Genomic DNA, 17268 nt, shown 5'->3' with positions numbered 1-17268 from the left:
TACTTTCCACAAGTTTATGCCGAGAAGTGTGTTATTATTTGATTGTTTAAATTTTACTTACATTTAGAGCTTTCATATTCACATAGTTACTGCAGTAGGTTTCTTATGATCTTAGTTAGTAATGTAGCATCAGACTGCCATTAACGCCACCGTTTTCCAACACATTTTGAACTACTAGTTTATTAGTCAGTGTTGGGTCAGCTACCCAAGTGGAAAAAGTGTCCAGCAGTAGCAGGCAGCAGTTTGAATTATATAACAACATTTTGCTTCATTTAGTGTTTATTTTTCATGTACTTCTGTCAAAAAGTCATTCCTATCTGTGGTTTTATCTAATTGTCTAGTGTTTGTTAACATTTAGAGCTTGCATATCCATTACGTACAGTAGTTTTTGTGAGAGTTGAGTTAGTTGTGAAAAGTCACTGTTGATACATTTGCATTCAGTAATATTTTCGGTGCCACTGGAATCCCCCAGTAACGCTGTTGTCACTGTGTCTTCTGATACACAGCATCTGACAAGTCTGTCTCCAATCAGGCACGAGTGGTGGCTACTGGTGGATTTATGTCTCCTGGGCGGAAGGAGAATGTGGAAACATGCAGCATGGATAACTCATTACATCTTAGCAATAGCTACAAGGTACCGTGCAGTGTTGAAAACTGTTCTGAGCCAGTGATTAAATCTCCAGCCCAGTCTGGACAAGAGCAGAGGGTGGGCTATGGAGCCCTTCAGGAAAATAGCAAGTGGGAGAAGGGGCAGGGGAGCTCATATGTAATGTGGAGGAGGCTCTGCTAGCAACTATTGAGTGCACTGGGTGGAATCGGCTGCATATTGTGGCTCATGTCAGCAAGAATGATGCATGCTGCTTGGGTTCTGAGGTAAGCTTTGCTCCCTTTTAGTGGATGACTGACTTGATGTAAGCTAACATCAAACGTGAGGTACAGGCTAAGCTCACTCTTTGTAACAGTGTACCCAGGGTCAGTTGCTTGTGGCAGAGTGGAAGGTCTAAAGCAGAGGCTCAGATGATTCCACCATGGTACCGAATGCCAATTTTTTGATGTCCATTCAGTGGTAGGTGCTGTGTAAGAGCACAATAGCACATGACCACCCAAACTTTTGACACACAGCAGATTTATTGGTTATTTTTCTGTGAATGCTGTTAGGCATGACACAGATACTGCAATCTGAAAGATACAGCACTTAAATCTACCGGGTTACTGCTTCTTTATACTCCGTGAAACTTGGCAACAGGCCCGTGAGCACACCTTCAGTTGTGCACGTTTTAAGGAGGTTTTGTGCACGACCAAATCACATGACATAATTGCCTTATGGGCCAACTACATACAGATTTGATAAACAATGTGCACAGTTGATGATGTGCACGCTTAGTCCTTGCCTCCCAACTAGAAGTTTACATCAGTGCCACCAGGTGGCAGTGTACTGCGGCAGACTTTTACCCCCATCTGCTCGGCATAAATCCTGCTACATGATAGCACACTCCTCAAATATGGTGGTTCACTCACTATATACTGCAGTGAAATAAGATTGGATGTCAATATATGTTAAAGTTGTACTGACAGTAAACCTATTTTGTGGGTTTCTGAGTAAGTTATGGTGTATTAAGTTATGGTATATTAAGTTATGAATTTTATCATATAGTAATCCATTCAATCGCTTTCAAGGGAAATTCCCCACTGCACCCCCTCCCCCCCTCCCTCATATTTAGTGGTAAGATGGGCCAGTGGATAGACCATCAAAAACTACACACACATCAAGCATGAAGGAAGAAGATGTACTTAAATGTAAAAAAAAAGCAAATTAGAAAAAACAAATGGTCCAAGCTTAAGAAGTACATCAAGTGTGTGGAACAGCCATGGTGGCTTGGTTAACTGGTCATGGTGTTCAACTGCAAAGTGGATAAGCAGTGTCCAAAACTCCCACATGCCAATTTATTTTGTTTACTTTTTACACAACATAAGATGCATTTGGACCCAAAAATGTGTACTTGAAGAATGGGGAAAGGGAATAATAATCCCAATTTTCAAGAAGAGTGACAGGAAAGAATGCGACACCTATTGAGGGCTCACACTCATATCCCAAGTAGCAAAAATAATGGAGAGGATACTGGAAAGAAAAGTGAGAGAAAAAGTGGAAGGGCAGTTAGAAGACGAGCAGTATGGCTTTCATCATGGTAGATCAACAGTGAACCAAATCTTTAGTATGAGACAGTTGATGGAAAGACATTGGGAGTATAGGAAAGATCTGGTGATGACATTTCTCAACCTAGTGAAAGCATATGACAGTGTTCCCAGGGAAAAGGTACTGGAAACCTTGAAGAGGAAGGGAGTTGGAAAGCAAACATTTGAAGTCATCCAGGCAATGTACAAAAAATGCTCTAGTTGTGTGCAGACACCAGTTGGAAGAACTAAATGGTTTAAGAATGTTACAGGACTAAGACAAGAAGTGTGATATCACCACTACTATTTATAATGGTGATAGATGAAACAGTCAAAGAGACAAAAGAATCCAATAAAGGAAGGAAGATGATGCTGTTACTATTTGCTGGTGATATTGTGGTGTGGGTAACAAGTAGTATGGAGGTACAAAAACAAATAGACATCCTAAATGACAAGGTCGAGAAATTTGGAACGAAATTTAGTGTGGAGAAAAGCAAGACCATGGTGGTAACCAGAGAGGATAGAGAGGGCAAGGGACAAATTCATATTAAGCGACGGGATATTGAAATAGTGGACAACTTTAAATATTTGGGAAGTGTATTAATGGGGAATGCTTGTTTGGAGATGGAAATTAGCAAAACCATACAACAGAGTAGTACATTTTACGAGTGTGAAGGGCTTGGTGTGGGGAAGGGAAGTGCCAATTAGGTGCAAGCTGGTGCTATACAAGACTTTACTTCACACCTCTACTAATTTACAGCTCAAAGACTTGACCATGACTGGAAGAGAGGAGAGTAAGATACAGTCCAGTGAAATGAAGTTTCTGAGAAGTATGCTAGAGAAGACAAGGCGAGAGAGAGAGAGAGAGAGAGTGAAAAATGAAGATGTTAGGAAGGAAATTGGAGTGGAGAAGTTGACTGAGAAAATTGAAAAGAATACATTAAAATGGTTTGGGCATGTGAAGAGGATGGGAGAAGAAAGAATACAAAGAAGAATGACGGAGTTCAAGATTGAGGGCAAGAGGCCAAGAGGAAGAAAGATAACAAGATGGACTGATACAAGAGAGATGAGTTTAAAGAGGAGAAACCTGCTATGGAACCAAATTGTGGAAGAAGAATGATGGAAAGACCAAATAAAATGGTGTAGTACCATTGATACCCCAACCCAACCAAATGTTGGATAGAGGGGAAACAAAAAAGATGATGATGATGATGATGATGATGATGACAACACTACCAACTGTCTGTCTTGTCATTGAATTGTTTGTTATCTTTCTGTAGTCCGGGTAATTGTCATACTATACACTGATTATAGAATATGAGTCACATGGTAAGAAGCAAATGGGATGAATAGTGCAAGCAGCAACATAAAACATAGACATCTCACTGAAAAGAAAACAACAAATAAATCGTTGTGAGCAATCTTACGACACAGGAATTCCAGAATCAAAACTTCCAAAATGGAATGCAACTTCAAAAATGTTAAAAACGTATGTTTTGATAGAGCACGTGGAAAACTGTGTGATTATGAAACTGCTGCATTCATTTTTTGCAGCTTTATGTAACAAACTATTATGGCCTATATATATATGTCTGCTTGTGTCTGTATATGTGCGGATGGATATGCGTGTGTGTACGAGTGTATACCTGTCCCTTTTTCCCCCTAAGGTAAGTCTTTCCGCTTCCGGGATTGGAATGACTCCTTACCTTCTCCCTTAAAACCCACATGCTTTCGTCTTTCCCTCTCCTTCCCTCTTTCGTGATGAAGCAACCATGGGTTGTGAAAGCTTGAATTTTGTGTGTGTGTTTGCGTTTGTTAGTGTCTCTATCAACATACCAACGCTTTTGTTTGGTAAGTTACATCATCTTTGTTTTTAGATATATTTTTCCCACGTGGAATGTTTCCCTCTATTATAAACTATTATGTTTTCATCATTTCTTTGGGAGTGATCACATTCACATTCATACAAACACCAAGGATGCATATCTCACTCACTCATCTGGCATACAAGTTAGGTGTGTCGATAAGAGATTCCTATCGTATGACACACATACTGTCACTAATGCTGTGTATGACTCACCAGACGTGTTTTCTAGTGGAGGAGGCAATGGACTTGTTGCCTTTTCATCAAACATTTCTGGTTGCCATTTGAATGCCAATTCCTTTTGGCAGCTAATACAGAAGTTGTCCAGAATCCCACTTTCATTATGGGCCTCTTCTTTACACCTCGCTGTTGCAAATGGACATTACACCATGACATGGACATTATTTTTTTTTCTTCCTCCCACTGTTCATTATACCTTCTTCCTGTTTTCATGCTTGATGTATATTTAGTTTTTGACAGGCTATCCACTGGGCCCTCTTGCCACTAGATCTTAGGGTGGTGCAATGGAGAATTTCCCTTATAAGAATCAGAAGAGCCTAAAGCACATCACCGATGATTGTGCATTGTAGCGTGTATTCATACTTCTGATATCTGTTGATCTTATGGTGAGTCAGGTTTATCTGTGGTGTAGGCTAACATTATATATATGAAAATTCATGGGAAGCTGTGTCACTCACTTAAATGTGTGGTCGAGGGCATTGTGCTTTAGGTCCTTATGGGTCTCAGTGCCTCATTTGTATTTTAGTCAAGTGATCATGTTGTTAGACATTACTAGTTGAGTTTAATCATTTCCACAGATGCCACTTTGTGTTTGGGGTTGATTTTTTACCATGCAGGAATCGGCTATCATGTTAAGTGTAAACACGTCCTATGTTGAATGTATTTTAAATGCTAACAGTAAAGCAAAGCCATGAGGAGGGATTGTGAGTCATGCTGGGTAGCTCTGTCAGTTGAGCACTTGCCTGCAAAAGGCAAAGGCCCCGAGTTCGAGTCTCAGTTCAGCGCAAAGTTTTAATCTGCCAGGAAGTTTCATATCAGTGCACACTCCACTGCAGAGTGAAATTCTCCCTCTGGGAACCCAAAATTAAATTAACCATCAAAATTTGGCTGCAAAGGAGCTAGAGCCTCTGAGAATAGATCCTTTGATTGAGATAGTAATGAAATCAAATAAGCATCACTACAGGCAAACATTTAACAAGAAAGTGTACAGTTAGCACAAATTGTTGCATGGGAGTAGTGTAAGAAAATTTGATTAACATAATTCATGTTGCATAAAAGGAAATTTACTTTGAGCCTAACACTTCTCAAACCCCCATTCATAATATTTTCCCATGACGTGTTAAAAATGGAAACAGCTGTGACATCATGCTCATCAAAAGCCTTTAACATATTCTGCTGTCTACAGAAGCTTGTGTGTGCATGTGTGTTGTTGTTGTAAGTGGCATATTTTCTTTTCAGCTAAGGTTTTATTTTTCATGCTATTCTCTAGTTTAAGTTTTATTGCTAAAATACTGTTCTGCAGTAGCAGGATAAAGTAAAATTCTTTGATAGAGTATTAGTTCTTCCCACTCAAAATTATAAAAATTTAACGGAAAACTAAAGTAATGGATAATTCCCATGTTTTACCTGGATTTTTCCCAGATGAAAAAATTCCCACTTTTTCCCAGATTTCCTGATTGTCTCAGGTGTACACACCCTGTTTGTTAAAAATATCATTGCAATCAACTAGATGTTAAGCTATCGATAGCGGATTAGAGTTACTTAGGAGACATCAGCTTTTTGCCAAATAGTAGCCTTCTTTCAGTTGGCCTAAGTATGAATACTATTATGCACTATAGTGATTGTTCATTATCAGTACATTATGGAGTTTATATGTCTATGATTTCTTTGTCTTTTGCTAATGTATACCTTGGCTCATCCTATCTCTTTGATGAGATCTATGGAAAATGATGATGAGTGAATTTACATTGGTTATGCTTTATACCGTTTGCACATTTATTTTTATCTATCTGCTTCAATAAAGGATTGCCACACACCTCACATTAAATATAAAAACCAAGGGGCATTATTGACTGGGACATTCCTTAGGAATTAGCTGCCTAAACCTATGAAAGGCTTTCCTCATACATTCTTTCAGAACCATTCCTTTACCAAATTTGAGATATAAGTGTGACTGTTTAGTGAAAATGATCATGTAAACTGCATATTGAGTGTAGTTTTATGTTCGTGTTGTTTCTGATGAAAGACTTGAGAAGGAGTGATCCTAAGGCTGGACACCATATACTCCTCTCAAACTGTGTGAAGGGACCCAATGAGCTTAACATCTTCAATTGACAAAGGAATCACAATGATTCAGAGGGGTTCAGAGTCTAAATCAGGACAGCTGAACGAATTCTGGTGATTAGGAACTTTACTCCAAATTTGTCCAAACAGTAGTCAGGAAGCAAGCTTTGGTCAACTTCTCTCAAGCAGAGCACCACCACACAGTTTGCAGTAGTGATGACAGCCTGGAGAAACTTACAACTAATTACATCAGCAAATTAAGTAAGCTCAAAACCAAAATAAAGATTCTGGACACAAACTGTTTTTGCATAAGGAAGCCAAACTAAAGAAGCACACTGAGAAACAGGAGGAGACAGGTTAAGGCTCAATCAGCACAATCTGCTACTTCGGGCACCAATCTGAGGGGTGTCAGAGGTGTCCGAGTATACGATTTATATACAGTGCATATCACCATTAGAAGTGAAAACTTACAAAGGTGAAAGTATGTGTAGAAAAAGGGGAAGGGGGAAGGCGCAAAATGAAAGTCACTTGTCTTGAAAAATGTTATTTAACTAGCTCTTATTTAGGGAAAAATCAAAGACAGAAACAAACTTTAGATGGTAATGAGACAAAATTTTTGATAAAAGAGAAGAACTTGTGTAAAGTTCCAGAACTATTTCATAAGCTCATGGGAACTAACTAGGTTTCTGTGACACATGAGCAGGGGTCCACTACAAAGGCTGAACTTACTGGAAACAAAGGAGACCATATCTGCTAATCAGAGCAGATACACTGTGTGGCCCAGTATTGCCTAAATAGACATGACCTTGCAGCACTAAATTCATGATGACAGTTGATTTTAGTAACTTATTTAGGAAGATAAGCGACAGACTGATGTTGCATTTTTCATCATTTGCTTCTTGCAAATGGAGAAATAGCTTGTTGTGCCTACCAGCCTTGTAGATAAATCTTTAATAAATTTCAGTTCCTGAGTGTGTTGCAATGTGGTCTGCAATCAAAGTTCATTACTCTAGGTTACATATATTGTGAAAGAATACCATTTTTAAAAGATCTCACACTATTCTTAGCCATCACTGATGCAATTTTAACTGGATCTGATTTGCCATATATCTGACATTGATCTCAAACTGTTAATCTTATGAAAATTTAGTATCTCTCTCTCTCTCTCTCTCTCTCTCTCTAAACTGTCACATTTCACCAAATACTGACATGTGCAGTACTGTGGATTATGAATAGTGCAGAAATATGGATTAAGCAAAATGCGTATCTAGATTGCGTATCATCCAATTAATTAACATGTGTTCAACAATTATACTATTTAACATGTTACTAAATTAATATGTGCACAACAATTAAGCTACTTAACATGTTACAAACTCTAACTGAATTTAGCATATATTATGCAACATTAGTCACCTTCATGGGAGTGTCAACATTCAGACTATCTGACATTACTTCATAGGGCATTTAAGTATTAAAAATTGTGAAGAAATTAATATTACTGACTCATATTATTACTAAACTAGAAAATATAGGTATTACATCTTGCAGATACAACTGCAAAAAAAGTGGTTGCTATAGTGCTGAATTCTGAAGCACAGGAACTTTACAATGATGAGCATGATAGTGATGTCAAGTTATAATTTAAAGACACACATTTATGATATTTTCGAATATTGTTATTATTGATGCTGTAAGTGCCTATAGTATCAAGTGAACTACAGTATCATCACAAAATTATTTTACGTGTTCATTTCATCTTTGTTCATTGTCAAACATAGCAAATGTTACAGTCTGCCCAATGAATTCTAAACTGATAAAATCTGCTCTGACTGTTGTTTGAATATCATTCATTTTAGCAATAATGAATGCATTAGTACAGTATTTACAGAAACTAACAGTGCAGAAGTCTGTTGCAACTCAAGAGAGATATGAGTCATATAATAATAACTGATGTGTGGACATAATTATCATAAAGTTTCACATTTCGATACCATGAGCTAAAACAATAAATGACTGACTCGCGTTTGTGCCACATTATCTCAGTAAGTAACAGACAGGCACAGATCAACATTTCAGGTCTGGAGGGGATGTCACAGTTTGTTACAGTCTTAACCCACCCCACCTCCTTCCTCCTCAAACTCCCAAATTTTACCTGCCATCTGCCTCACTTTCAATGAGTCAAAATGTTTATGATGATAACAACAACAACAACAACAATAATAATAATAATAATAAAATATAGATATTTTTTACTATGCTAACTATAGTATTCATAACAATTTGTTTACATCACTGCCTAGTACATAACTTTAACACTGCTTAGTCCATAACTTTAGCATAACTTCCAATAAATTCCAGTTCAGAAGAGTACAGCTTTTGGAAACCATTTGACCAAACATTTTAGGACCACAAGCTCCATGTAATTCTTTCAAGAACTAATATTTCAAAAAATTCTCATAACTTTTGACATCATCAAAATTTGCATGATATAAAATTGAAGTTGTATTCACCATTATTAGAAGCACTATGATTGTTAACACAGGTCTGCGGACTATGGTTATATGAACATTTAACGAGGGGACTGCTGTTTCACTTTAGTCATTTCCACCTACATTTGACAAAGTCAGTGTTCCTGTTGTCTTTTTCCTTGTGTTTATGTGAGAGTGGAATGGGGGACGGGGGGATTCCTTCTGTAATGTCTTGGCTTATTCAGCCTCCAGTTAATTCCCAGTTTTAGTCACCCATTGAATCAGCACCTTGACCTGGCTAGAATGTTCACAGCAGGTCGTCAGGAAGCAAGACAATCCACATGGGGGAGAGGAACTAAAAGATATGAGGAACATTTCATAAATAATGCACATTAATCTTTTCGCTTAAATCCCCCCCCCCCCCCCCCCCCCCAGTATCTCTTTACTCCTTCAATATACTCTCCCTGCTTCTCTATGACTGAATACCATTGTCTTGGAAGCTCTATTATTCCATCCAGTACACCACTTCTGTTCATCTGTCAAATAGCTCAGGTAATAGCGGTAGAAAGCTCTTCCAGAGAAAGATAATGGTGTCCACTCATAAGTTTCGTGAACTTCGGAAACGAGTCAAAGTCTGATGGACTCATGTCCGAGCTGAACAGAGGATGTGGAAGTACTTCCCATTCATGTTTACAGCACAGTTTTTGGGCTACAACTTCACAAATATGCAGGTGAGCACTGTCATGGAGAATGAGTGGCTGAGCCTTGAGCAACTAATGTTTGATTTTATGCATGTTTCTGCACATATTTTGCATGAAGTTATGATAATACAGTTCTGTGATACTTTGTTCCACATGGGACTCTATCTGTCATAATGATCCCTTAGTGATCATAATCAAAAATCATCATTTGCTTGAGGTTTGATTGAGCGCATTGAAATCTTTTTGGATGTGGAGAATATGAAGCTCTGCACTCATTGGACTGAGACTTCAACTCTTGTCCAAAGTCTGTAATTCACGTTTCATCAGTAGCGACAATTTAACACAAGAGTCCTTGATCTATATTGACGAACCATTGTTCGAGTAAGGTTGCAATGTCCAGGCATTTCTGCTTCTCTTCAGGAGTCGAATAGTGTGGGACCTTCTTGCAGAAATTTTTCTCTTCTTCAAATTATTTGTCAGAATACAAAATAATGGTGTTGGGAAATTCTCATGGGTTCAGAGAGTTCCTCACAAGTCGCTCAACAATCCTCTTCAAGATCATCTGCCACAAGTTTCACACTTTATTCATCTGATGACATGTTTGGCCTTCTGGGTCGTAGATTATCGTCAGTGCTCATACAACCACCACAAAGACTATTAACCCAACTTGAAATTACACTACAGTCCACTGTAAACTCAATATGAACTTCACTTAATGCACTATGAATTTCTGTCAGGTTTTTGCCACATAAAGTATCAATCTTGATGTACAACCTCTGGTCTTCAACCACTGCAGGGTCCATTTCTACCCCTTGCCAGTTTAACATTAGAGTACACAGCCAAAAACAAAAACACGTGCTCCTTCCTAGGGCTCCTAACTACAGCTGACATAGCATTAAAGAATCCACAGTAATACCAACCTCTATATCGCTTATAAAATGTCTGTTGTAGCTTGTAATTTTCTAGAACTGCATGATGTGCAAACTATGCAAAATTATGTGTGTAAAAATTGTCATGACCATGCTCTCTCTTCCACAGCTGGCAGGAGCATTGCCCACAAAAGGCAAAGTTACAGGTTCAAGTTCTGGTCCAGCATACAGCCTCACAACAGCACACACTACCTCAGAGTGAATGAGTCATTCTGACTAGCCTCACAATAAATCTAGGTATACTGCTGCTCCAGGAAGCTTTTAATCATAGTATAAAGCAAATATAGCATTCACAATAACTTCAAACAGATATAGTAAGACAGCTATTTGTAGTAACTTTTGAATGGGGCATAATTTATGAGAATGTTTCTTCTGTTAATAGTTTCTAAATGTTCTTATTTTGGTATGTTAAGGCATAACTGTGTAGGTTCTCTAATCAAGAGATACATTTTACTGGTCATAAACAGAGAGTAGTTCACTATTGAAACCTGAAATACTGGCAACGACAATTGAAGGAATTAATATCTTTGGAAAAGTTACAGGAATGCACACACACATCCAGATTTGAAGAAATTGTAACGGTCTCTCTCCCCAGAGCCGTCAGGCACTTTTTCATGTTTTTCTCTGGTGTTTTGGCAGATATATGCAATATCACTTTTTCTATGTGTGGCTGGTGTCATCCCAAACAAATACTGCTCACCATCATGTGACTCTCATTGCTGACAGAAATCAATGGTTAATTGCTCATTGCAAACAAAATTGTTTTTAAAACGTAATTTTACATGCGCACTAGATAGAGCGGTTCCAAATTATTGTGGTGTGATATTTGTGTTATTGACATATGTTAACAGGGACAATAAAACACAAAGAATAGCCAGTACTCTAGCAGCAACAACACCACAGCAGCTCGTGCTGACTCATATCACCATGCAGTAGCAGCATAGCTCAATTGCTGCTGGAGTACAGTTTACTCTTCATGTTTTATTGTCCCTGTTAATATATGTCAATAACACAAATATCACACCAGACTAATTTGGAACCACTCTATCAAGTGTGCATGTAAAATTTCGCTCTAAAAATCATGTTGTTTGTAATGGAAAATAAACTGACACTGGATGTCATACAAAAAATGTGATGAGAATTATGTGCTTGACTACTGTTAGGAATCACATCCTGCGTGTGTGTGTGTGTGTGTGTGTGTGTGTGTGTGTGTGTGTGTGTGTGTGTGTGTTTAAAGTTGTCTTACCTTGTTCAGTACAACATCCCAATAGTGTGACTACATTTGGATGGGCTCCTAGTGTTTTCATGATCTCCATCTCACGCAGGAGGTCGTCTTTATCTCTCTGACTTGCATCCTCCTTCACAGTCTTAACAGCTACAAGTCTAGTGGAGCCAATGCCACCACATATGTCATCTATTTCTGCTTTCAGCACCTGTTAAAGTGATCAGCATTACTACAAAGTGAATAAATAACAGGAAATACAAAAATATTTTACCAACTCTGCTCCACACAATAAAACATTTTATAAGTGAATGGAGTATTTCATTGAGGGAAGTTATTGTTAAAAATAAGGACAATGTGGGTCATCAGCCAACTATAACATTCATTCACCTACTGGTTAAGATATTGATCATGCACACTTAGTGACAAAACAAGAACTGTAAAACACTCCAAACATAGATGACAACAGGTCATCTTCAGGCAAAGAAAAAATTTTATGATCTAAACATATTTATGTATAGCAGTTGAACAAAGAAGGTTAAGCAGTGGACTTCTTTCTTTCCAACATATATCTCTAAAGACATACATGTAATTTTGTTGATTTCAACATCTAAATATGTACATCACAAACTACTGTAATTTCATGAGATTAATGGTTCAAATATGGTTTTAGCCCCTATTGTACCATTTTCAAATGCTTACAGTGAAATTTTACCAGCACGATGAAATAAATGGATGTAAGAGAATATAATGCAGTGACTCACACTGAAACATTTGCTGCCAGAATTTTAAGAGTCAGATGGATAATAATTCTGTAAGTAACTTTCTTCACAGTTGAATTACATTTCTTAGAATTATTTTAACAAGTCTCCAGTTATCCACCCAGAAATTTGGTTTACATCAACAAAAATAATCAATTTTTGAAAAAATAAGTAATTGGATAGATAAAAAATGTACTCATGTACTCATCACATGGGGGGAACACACACACATATATATATATTATATATATATATATATATATATATATATATATATATATATATATATATATAAAAAAGGTGTTACAATTTAGCAGCTTTTGGTGCAAGTGGCTCTTTATTCTGGCAGAAGAGTTGACGAGGAAGGAGGAGGGGTGAAGGAAAAGGACTGGTGAGGTTTAGGAAAAGAGGTAGAGTTTGGAAAAGTTACCCAAACCCCAGGTCGGGGAGACTAACCGGTTGGGATGACAAGGAATGACTGACTGTTGGAGACTGCACCAGATGAGATTTGAAAAACTGAGAGCTTAAAAGTGGAAGACTGGGTAAAAATTAGGTTTACATGATGGTCCTACTGTAAGTTGCTCTCAAGGAATATTCCTTTGTATTAGATAGTTATGAATGATTCCTGTGACATGCTGATAATGTGGCAAAATTAGGGACAGTTTATACATAGTCTGGCCATTTTGTGTGAACTGTTACAGCAGGAATAATTAGAAACTATTGTTCCTTTTAGTATAAGACTTGTGCTTTCCACATCACAGCAGTTCATAATTGTTAGCAAGCCTTGTGGAAGTGTCATACACTATTAGAACAAAAGCGAATATCTGACTATAAATCAAATGCTTTTATTTCTGAGAAAGACTTCTCATCCTCTGTGGTAAGTCTCCCCTGACCAATGGTTCTGTGTGACTTTCCTGAAATCTACCCCTTTCCCTAGACCATTCCAGTACATTTCCCTCATCCCTCTTCCTTCCCATTTAAACCATCTTTCTGAGGAAGGAGCCACTGGCTCAGCAAGCTTGCCTACTTATAACCTCCTTTTATGTATGTGTTCTGCCCCCACTTGGTGAGTGGATTTTTTATCCATCAAATTAAATTATTTTGTTAAAATTCTTTTTGTTAGATAGATATAAATCAACTGGCTGATGCACTTATTTTGCCCCAGTAACAATGTGTTATTATGGAGACTTACTTCCAGATAACATCAGTGTTCATTTGCGGTCACTCTGTCTACAATGTCCAATGTCCAACCTGTTTCTATTCATGAAGAATATTCTGCAGGCTCAGAATATTCTTTCATGACATATCCAACAGTACTGCATGGAGGGTACTTCATCAACAGTTCATGTACCCATAATGTTATCAATGTGTGCAGCATCTTTTGCTTGCTGGTCACCAATCATGTGAGAACTTTTGCCTACAGATTGTTACACAAACTGCCAACCCGTTGTTTGTATCTTTGGCCTCATTTACATATGAGACAAATTAGGAAAATACAGAACAGTAAATATCGATAACCATCTTTTTTGGGTAGATAAAAACCTTTATGGGACAACCCAGTCAGGTATTCACCATTTTGAACACTTTCAAGTGTGTAAATTCAACATCGCAAATTAACTTGGAATTTTCCTTCCTGTTTTTCTTAAAGGGGACCTGTTGTTGCTTAAAAAATAAATGTTTGTCATCAAAAGGACAAATAATGTTAGTTAAAGGGGTTTAGTCCTTCTATGTCATGTCCCTGATCCTGGTAATTCCCAATGTCAGTGGTGTTGTAGAGGTTGGGACAATCAATTATTTGACAAGTATACACACAAACTGAAATGATAGGGAATGTTGTATACCTTTTTCTCTACTAAACCAAAGATGAAGGACCTTCAGTCATACATTATCAAGGAATTTTTTTTCCTGCCTTGGTGCAAGAAATCTGTTTCCAATGTTTGTAAAATTATTTCCGATGCATCCCTTGTATCAAGAACATTTCAATGACAAAAACTACCATTGTACAGCAGATGGTGTTATAATGGGTCACCCTCCTCTAACATTACCTTTTTTTATATAGAAACAACTGATACCATTTATACTATCAATTCTTGTATATGTGAACATTCTCAGCTGTCTAACTGAATGAATTTCATATGATTTTTTATATGATGTGCTATGTTTTGGGTAAAAATGTATAAAAAGAAATTAATTTGTTAGCACTCTATATGTACGGCCAAAATTACTCTTCTTTTAAAAATAATTGAAATTACAAAATTTCTGGCATACTTACAATTTGTATTATTAATTGCACAATCTAAAACTAATTATTAAATTTATTTCTGGATTCATTTACAAAATAATGATATAACTTGAAGATTCTCCTTTTGGCATGAAAGGATGTAAACTCTTTGGAATATTGTTAGTACCACAGAAAGCTAGTAGTTGTGGTGGGCATGACTTAGCTGGAGTCAGACGTGTTTCTGATTGTGTCTTTAATAATGTAATTTGTGGTGTGGTAAAAATGGAGATTGTGAAGTCAGTGTGGTATAGAAGAATGGAATAAAATAAAAAAGATATTTATAACTACACGCAAATCTTCATTAGTTATTTCATCTTCAGGAACCCGTTAAATCATAATTACAGCCTCAAGAATGTACCATAGACACAAGATGACTTGAGAGTCAACAACAACGAGGTAATGAAGATAAGTAAAAAGTTTCTTTTGTATATTTTACACCTCTCAAAGCTTTTAAAATTTGTGCAAAGACATAGAATTTTAATAGTGATGTGTGGGAGGGTAAGCTTACAGTGATGATGCCTAAGCTATGAAACAGATTTCTATCTACTACAAAATGAGTAAGCCAACCTGTCCAAAGTTCCCTTGGCCCAGCACCGTCTGCAGCCGCAGTTTGGAACGGGGCACTTCCCAGCAGGTTACAGGCAGGGTCTCCTGCTCCCAGCCCTGCAACAGACATACACAAGATGTGACACACACATCAGTTAGTAGATCACTCTCATGGTGAAGCACATAAAATAGATAATGATTATGGTTTCATGGCATTCTGTTAGGCTATCACCTCTTTGCTGAATATGAAAGGACAAATTTGGAAAGCACACTCACATAAAACTGAACTTTGTTAACAATGAATGGCTGTAAGACAAAAGTATCTCGTTTAACAATACAGGCATTAGTTAACTACATTCTCATGTGACATTATGCCTGACAATAAAACATGGTTTTCCAGCCCAAGCCCACAATCTATGATGCAAGGAATGGATTAGCTAATAATGAAATATTAAATAAGAAGTGAGCAGCTTTTGTCCATTTGCTTTGAAATGTTTTGAAGCAGTCAACATGAGCCTACAAAAATTCTGGAAAAAGCCTGTCATAGAAATTGTGTTAATTGTAAGGACTTTGCAACAAGTAATAACAACTGGGTCAAAGCTATTCAGGACAAAATATGTCATTGCTTTGGTAGTGAAGACACTATGTTGTCTTAGCATTAGTATGCAGTCACTTCACTAAGTTTCATGATGCAGCACTATAACTGAACGAATAGTTATTAATTTTAATTATATTTGATTTGTCGTTGGGCACTACAGCTCGTAAGTCATGCTTCAAGTTCGTCCATTTCCTCACGTTTGTTTTTTATTGTTAACACAGTAAAAAGCCGCCTTCACTCCGGAATGGTGTAGAAAACAGAAGTGGTACTTTTTAGAAAAGTTTTGTTCCATCAAGGGCGTACCCAGCAAGGGGTGGAAGGGGGCAGTGCTCATCCTCCCCACCACATCCGTGCCTGTAGATTTATTTCCTTTTTTTTTCCGTAAACCGAAAGCGCATCCTGCCTCATCAAACTGACAGGTTAGGCCGAAGAAACACGTAGTGGGTTTTTGATTAGTATGTGGCCTATCCAGGACATTTATCGTGAAGTCTCTCAACTATATCGTGATTCACCGCAGAATATGAGTTTGCTTACATCTTTCTTCTTAAAATCTCTTTATCTTCCGCTCATATTGCACTTCCAGGCCGCAGAATATGAGTTTGCTTACATCTTTCTTCTTAAAATCTCTTTATCTTCCGCTCATATTGCACTTCCAGGCCGGTTTAAGGCACAAAAGACAGAAACCGCTGACTGGGGCGCCAAGCTAAAAGAACCGCCAGAGAAGATACAACCGTTAAGATTTCTATATAGGACATTTCACAATTAGTAACGGCTGGGAGGATTTGCTAGTGATGGCACAATCGTTAAGATTTCTATGTAGGATATGTCACAATTAGTAACGGCCACGCTGAGTGCAGCGCCCAAGTGCTAGGTTTATGTATAGCGTGTAGCACAATTAGTAGTGAAAACCGACACGGGGGGGGGGGGGGGGGGGGGGGGGGGGGGGGGGGGGGGGGAGACACGTGGCGGTGGTGAAGGGACCGGGCTGGAGGTGGGAAAATGATAAGGCGCTTGTGTGGAAGAAACTTTCTCGGACCTCGCGTTTAAGCATGTAAGGCTACTGGAATGGTAACGGCAGTAATTAAGGATCATTGATCCTCGTCTCTACACACACCGCGGTCACCGCAATGGCAGTGATGCCGCAGTACTGACCAGGTGCGTCTGCAGTCTTGTTGCCTTGGAATCTGCGTCGATGTCGGTGTCTGCCCTGCTGATGAGTCCGCGCGGCGGGCAGCTCACTTCGGAACACGTGTCGGATTCGTCCAGGAACTGTAACAGACACACAAACAGGAATATTTTCACATATAATATTTCTCTCCCGTACACACTCTGCTTGTAGCTCTTTAATTATCTCTTTAATAATTAACTTTCCAATAATGTATATATGCGGTTTGAAGCATAAATCAGCGACTCAAATTC

General features: G+C 38.0%; 1 protein-coding gene across 1 annotated transcript in view; it reads right to left on the bottom strand.

Annotated features, from left to right (window-relative positions):
* LOC124712365 (mucin-5AC-like) overlaps positions 1-17268 on the bottom strand; it is a 400134-nt gene that overhangs the window by 20266 nt on the left and 362600 nt on the right. The window contains 3 exon segments of the mRNA XM_047242660.1: positions 11688-11874; positions 15273-15368; positions 17002-17118. Coding sequence (XP_047098616.1) covers positions 11688-11874; positions 15273-15368; positions 17002-17118 — 400 coding nt within the window.

Source organism: Schistocerca piceifrons, chromosome 8 (assembly GCF_021461385.2).
Source record: "Schistocerca piceifrons isolate TAMUIC-IGC-003096 chromosome 8, iqSchPice1.1, whole genome shotgun sequence".
In the NCBI taxonomy this organism is placed as follows: Eukaryota; Metazoa; Arthropoda; class Insecta; order Orthoptera; family Acrididae; genus Schistocerca; species Schistocerca piceifrons.
Note: the sequence above shows the minus strand (reverse complement) of the source record. Positions and strands in the feature narration are given on the sequence as shown.